This window comes from Octopus sinensis, unplaced genomic scaffold (genome assembly GCF_006345805.1).
Source record: "Octopus sinensis unplaced genomic scaffold, ASM634580v1 Contig14509, whole genome shotgun sequence".
NCBI lineage: Eukaryota > Metazoa > Mollusca > Cephalopoda > Octopoda > Octopodidae > Octopus > Octopus sinensis.
Window position 1 is genome coordinate 55961 of NW_021833265.1, and position 6540 is coordinate 62500.

The 6540-nt window shown below is 35.3% G+C and overlaps 1 protein-coding gene across 1 annotated transcript in view; it reads right to left on the reverse strand.

Moving 5' to 3' along the window:
* The window catches only part of LOC118761516, a 28257-nt gene that overhangs the window by 16833 nt on the left and 4884 nt on the right, over nucleotides 1-6540 (reverse strand). The window contains exons 3-4 of the mRNA XM_036499514.1: nucleotides 6489-6524; nucleotides 5498-5755 (exon numbers count right to left, since the gene is read on the reverse strand). Coding sequence (XP_036355407.1) covers nucleotides 5498-5755; nucleotides 6489-6524 — 294 coding nt within the window. The remainder of the gene's footprint in view (nucleotides 1-5497; nucleotides 5756-6488; nucleotides 6525-6540) is intronic.

Sequence of the window (6540 nt, forward strand, 5' to 3'; positions counted from 1 at the left end):
TCTGCTTCAGATTTTAAGCCAGAGGCCATTAGCCATTGATGGGTCAGGGCTTTGTCAATATCTGCATTATTCGCTCTCTTTGGGTATTTGCCATAGAGAGGTCTTTCTTGCCATTTATTATTCAGAATATCTAAGGCCGCAGTTTTGGCACGGGTTTTCATGCGCCTAGCTTTTTCTGTGCTTGTTTCTTGTATGTCTATCTCTAATTCCGAAATTGGTTGTATTCGGAATTCACTTAGATATTCCTTTGCCTGTTTTGTGACTGAGTATGATGCTTTCTTGTTTTTTCATGTTTTGAGACAAGTTTTAACATCCAGTCCTCAGAGTCCTCACGGCCTCCCTCTTTTCTTGGCAGATAAAGTCGTTCTGTATCTGCCTTAGGGTGGTGCATTCTATGCATTGTCAACAGTTTTCGTATTTTTCTGTAAAGATTACATATTTCAGTAATTGACCAGTTAACAATATTGAAACTGTAAGTCACGACTGGTATGGCTAATGCATTGATCGCTTCGATCCTGTTTCTTGCATTCAGCTCTGTCTTGAGTATTGCTCTCACTCTTCGATAACACTCTCTCCTGATCCTTTTCTTCATCTCTGAATGCCTTATTCCGTTCCCTTCAATTACCCCTAGGTACTTGTAGCTCTCCGCTGGGTCTAGTTCTTTTATGACATTCTGCTGGTCAAGGTTAACGTTAGATGTTTCTGTCATTTTTCCTTTGATAAAGGTAGCTTTTGCACATTTATCGAGGCCGAATTGCATTCTGATGTCGTCACTGAATTGTTTGACTATCGCTAGTAAGCCCTTGAGTTGTTGGTCATGTTTTGCAAAAAGCTTTAAATCATCCATGTAAATGAGATGATTTATATTTTTATCAAACATGTTATACCCGTACTGCGCGTCATTGAGCAGCTTTGAGAGAGGTATTAAAGATAAACAAAAGAGGAGTGGTGACAGTGAGTCACCCTGGAAAATGCCACACGAAATTTTTACATCACCAGCATTTAGGGATTCATTGTCCCTGTTCAGAGTTAGTGTGGTTCTCCATGATCTCATACTTACAGTCAAGATGTTTCGCAGAGTAGGTGCTATCTTATACATTTCCAGGCATTTCCTAATCCAGCTATGTGATAGGCTATCAAAAGCCTTTTTATAGTCTATCCAGGCTATTGATAAGTTTTTGTGTCGTTTGTGACAATCTTCTAAGATCATCTTATTGATGAGTAGTTGGTCTTTACAGCCGTAGGATCCACGTTTACATCCTTTTTGTTCATTAGGGAATATGATGCTGTCTGTTAAAAAACTATAGGTATATTCCGTCAGGACAGATGTTAGCGTTTTGTACATAGTTGTTAAGCAGGTTATGGGTCTATAGTTTTTTTGTTCATTTGTTTCTTCACTTTTTGGAGGCAGGAATGTTAACCCATTAACTAGCCAAGCAGGCATCCTACTAGGGTGTTGCAAAACATCATTGTACAGTTCTGTTAGCAGTTCATGGCTCTCTGGGAAGGCATTCAGTCAGAAGTTAGGAATTTTATCCTTTCCTAGAGACTTCCATTTGCTTGACCTCCTGAGAGCAGATCTTATATCTTCTACCTTGACACCCTCTCACTTTTGCTCTTCTAAGGGGTCCAATTCTGTAGATATTCTGTCAATCTCTGGGGCCTTTTCGTTGTGTGTTTTTTCTTCTGCCCAAATTTTATTCCCAAATTCCTGCACTTCTTCTTTTGATGGTACAGACCTTGCAGTAAACGCTGTTTTTCCTATCTTCCTGTAAAAATTCTTGGGGTTATTTTTGAACATGTTGTTGTCCTTGAAAAATCTAACACGCTTTTCATACCTCGCTATGCGGGCAGCTTTGGCAGATACCTTTTGTTTGATGGTTTCTATGGTGGCATCAATATCAAGTATAGTTTTCATATTGTATTTTTTCATTAATTTTTGGGTTTTTGTAGGTTTGGTAGTCTTGTGAGCCTTAAGGATTTTCAAATATTTAATGTCAGATCTAAATATTTTAATTTGTTGTTGCAGACGCTCTTGCCAAGAAGGCTTTTTGTGGGAATGTTGCGGTTTTCTAATCTTTACACCGCATAGGATCGTTGAGATTTTCGCGGATGCATAGTATAGGTGGTTGAGGTTTGTGACATCAATATCATTAGCTGAAATTATATCCTTAAGTGCAAGCCGGATTTTACCAATTATTTTCATGTTTTGGTTAGAGTTGCGGATTTTAGGGAGTGTATCACGTTCGTCCATGCTGGTTTCTTTAATTTTCAGCCATTCAATCATGATTTGATTTTTTAGCTCATGTATTCTGTTGGGTGGGTCAATATTTGTGTGACTTTCTTTATCTATTTGATGCTCATCTGTCTTAGTGTTTATGATTGGTTCAGGGAGTATTTCACTTTGCCTATCACTTATACTAACTCTTTCAATCCTCACTTCGTTTTTATCAGCCCTGGGCTGGTCTATAATTATTTCCTCTGTATTATCTTCTCTAGCTGCAGCTTCGTTCATTTTATCCGATATTGCTTGTCTAACTTGATCAATCTGTACTTCAGTCAGTAATTTTTTTTTATAATGTTTCTGCTGACGTTGGCAAGTTTGTTACTGTCTATGTAGGGTCTTACTTCAGGGTGTTTCTGTCTCCAGTTTAAGTATGCTTGTACAGTGTTAGATTTATCTGTGGGGAAATATATGGCATGGTAGAAGGCCTCAAGAACTTCTTTATATCTTCCCTAGACCATTTTTCCTTCTTTTTCTTTTGATTATTTGGTGATGAGCATGGATGGCCATCTGTTGGAATATTCCGGTTGTGGGGTACGTCCAGCCCCTGTGTGTTGAGAAGATTGATCCAGTAGCTGATTTTTCAATCAGAATTTGGTTAAATTTTCGGTACGTGGTCTTTTGTAATCCGCGCAACGACCAATGCGGTTTATTGTTTGATTTGTTGACCTTGAAGCATGACGAGCTTCCATTCTTATATTAGGAGATGGATCTGTCAGTTTAGGGTTCTCTACATGTAAGCATTGCTCATAGCGCAGCTTCTTAAGGCTAGCAGATATATATTCGTCTGTATTTTTTTTGTTGATAGTTTTATCTCCGAACATTTTTTTTCCTCCTCTTCCTTTCTTCAAGGCTCACTCTGCCTGTATTAGTTCGAAATAATGAGAATAAAATACGGGGAAGAAAAAGAAAAAAAGGGAAAAAGACGGGATCTGTCAGTTATTATTGTTATTACTATCACCTTCACCACCATCACCATCATTAGCAACATCACCATCACCATCATCATCATCAATGATATTGTTTTATGTGTAGCCACAGCCACCATCAACACTCCTACTGCCATTGTGTGGGAGAATGGTTGGTTAAAGAATTCATGCTATTTGGGTCTATAAATAGATTCGGCAGATGGTGGAGACAAAGGACGTTAATGGTCAGTAAAAGGTCAAACCTGTTTACATTTATTTATTTAATTTCCTTTTTCTTTTCTCTTTTCTTCCTCTTCACATGCATATGTATATGTATATGTATATTCACTCACACATATTATCTGATGTTTTCGTCGATGATTTTTTTTTTTTTAAACTTTCTGAGTTCAATGTTATGTATATATTTTTAAATTTCTGAATTCAGTTTGATGTATATAGTAGTAGGTGCTTAATTCCATAACTTTTTATCGTGCATTTAATTGTGTTGTTACAATAAAAGGTAATTTAAAAGGCAATTTTACACATTCTTATAGTCATGAGAGACGACTAAATGTAAATGTTCACACAGAATTGGAGATATTTATGTTTCTAATTTTTCTTGTTAGGTGTACGTTTGTATGAGCTGTAGATATGTACGTTTTTAAACTTATTTTGAGGGAAATTCAAATTACTCACAGAAAACAGTAGATCTTCCAGTTTTCTACGGTTGTTTTTTTCAGTTGTCCTGCTGGGTTCGCTGTTGCCAATATTATTATTATTATTATTATTATTATTATTATTATTATATTATTATTATTATTATTATTATTATTATTATTATTATTAGCAGTAGTAGTAGATTTATTTCATTTTCTAATTTTCTAATTGAAAGATATATGGGACCTCGAACTAAACTCATGCCATAGACTGAGTGGCTGCAACATTTGGAGCGCCGGAACGCAAGAGTCACAGCAGGAAATATTGATGTTTGTTAACTTACAGAATAGGACGACGTGGCGATTGCTGGTGAACTTAATTCAATGAAAGTTTAATATTCACAAACAAGAAAAGACAAAAAGAAAACTAACAAGAATATTTTACTGCAAAATAAATGAATACACTTTCGAAATATTAAGTGAGATTTATGCGAAGGACATCATTGCTAGACATAGCGGTTCTAAAGATATGTTTAACAGATCCCGATCAAAATACTGACAACAGCACACAAACAAACACACACTCAAACACGCACACACCCACGCACACACACACACACACACACACACACACACGCATACACATGCACGCGCACACACACGCACACACACTCGCACACACACACACACATTCTCTCTCTCTTACGCCTTCTCTCATTGAATCTGACTCGTACACGCAGACATGAAGATATTTTGTTTAAACTAAATAATTCTGTTTATTTTGAATTTAGTAATGGAGGCAACGAACCCAGCTTACAAACGAAAAATATTGTATATGAAGCGTTGGATTAGCAAAGTGTACGGCGTAGAACTACAAAATAATAAATACAACGTGATTGATTTTCATCTGAAACAATAAAGCAAGCGAGAGAAAAGAGATGGAAGGAAGAAAGAAAGAAAGAAAGAAAGAAAGAAAGAATGAAAGAAAGAAAGATAGAAAGAAAGAAAGATAGAAAGAAAGGTGATCAGAATTGTGAACAATTTTGATTTGATCCAGGTTGAGGATTTTCATTCGTTTATGGATGAGTTACCCAATTTGGTTCCAAATTTCTTCATTTTATACGTGAAAAAAATTAAATCTGTGTTTCACACATTCAGTTAATCTTCTGTAATTATTTTACGTAATTTAAGTAAAACTCGTATCATATCCTCATATAGTGTAAGATATCTTTTCGTCTCCCTCACAGACTAATGTCATCTACACACAATTTATATATTACACCCCAGACATGCATTATTTTCATCATCAAAGATATTGAGAATATTTACTGACAGTCACGTGACGAAAACGTTCTCTTTCACTGAACCTAAACACACAACCTTTTGACAAAACGTTGCCTTTTCTCTTTTCTCTTTGGTAATCTCGTGTCTCAATCCGAAATTCTGTGCTAAACGCATCAGTCAAACCTTTATTAGAACCACCACTCCGGAACAAAACTATACAATAATTCTTCAACACACACCAATCTACATAGACTAGAGAAATCGCAGCAACTTTTCAAATGCTGACAGTATTGTCTCTCTTTAGACTAAAACATAGAATACAAGTGAAGGAATGAAATAAACCCAGAAGATTCAAATTTTTTTACCGTCTGTATAATTGGTCGGCACAGATCTTCTCAACTGATAAAAATCGGTATTAGTTGCGCCTATTAGCATTTTCTCTGTTGCGTCATCTTTGTATAAAATACAGCTTGGACTTATCGTTCTGCTCACGAAGGATTTACATGCAGAAGATTCAAAACACCTCTTCGAACAGTCGTAGGCATCCACATCAAGTGTCATCAATGTTTTACCTTCCTTGAGAAGACAGTTTCCTACTTTTATAAAATAGTTCAGATGTTCAACTGTAACAAAGTCAGGAAAATTAAACAACCAAAGTACGAAGACGAAAATAAAAGATTTTCGAAATAGATAATATAAAGAGAGAGAATATTAAATGTTTGACGATCAATACTGATATTTTTACCAGGAAGAAGTGATAAATTTGTTACTACCATAATGTAGGGATAATTAATCCATTCTATTATTTAAATGATTCATATGATATGTTCTGTAATGTTTTATGCTTGTGTATTGTAAAGTTTGCCCGATTATCAGAACTTAATTTTAATAAAATGCCTACAAACTGACGAAAAACTGAAATACAACGAGTACGAAGAGCTTACTTTCAGAACCACATCTATGCCTCTGAATGGCTTTTGAGTAATTGTTAATAGCAACAACTTGAATATATCTGATTTTGACTGGAATACTAAGATTCGCCTCCTGTCTATGTAACATCTATCCCAGTTTGACTGAAAAAAATTTCACGTGCGTGAAATTACAGATTGTATTTTAATGGTTATCATGAAACCGACCAAAGATGCACTTATATTGGTTTTGAAAGTAACTCCTTATTATGTTAAGAATTGAATTCACCATCATACGGCTGTTTCGTATTGAACTAAAAATTATAAATTTTCTTTTCAACAAATTTATTTTGAGATGGAACATATTTTCCTATACTGAACTTATAAATTAAATTTTTGCATTCTGATTTTTCATAATTTTCATAGATATTAATATAAATCTACTCACGTCCATTTCCAAATGTCAATGAGATGTAGAAGAGAACTGCAACGAAAATTTA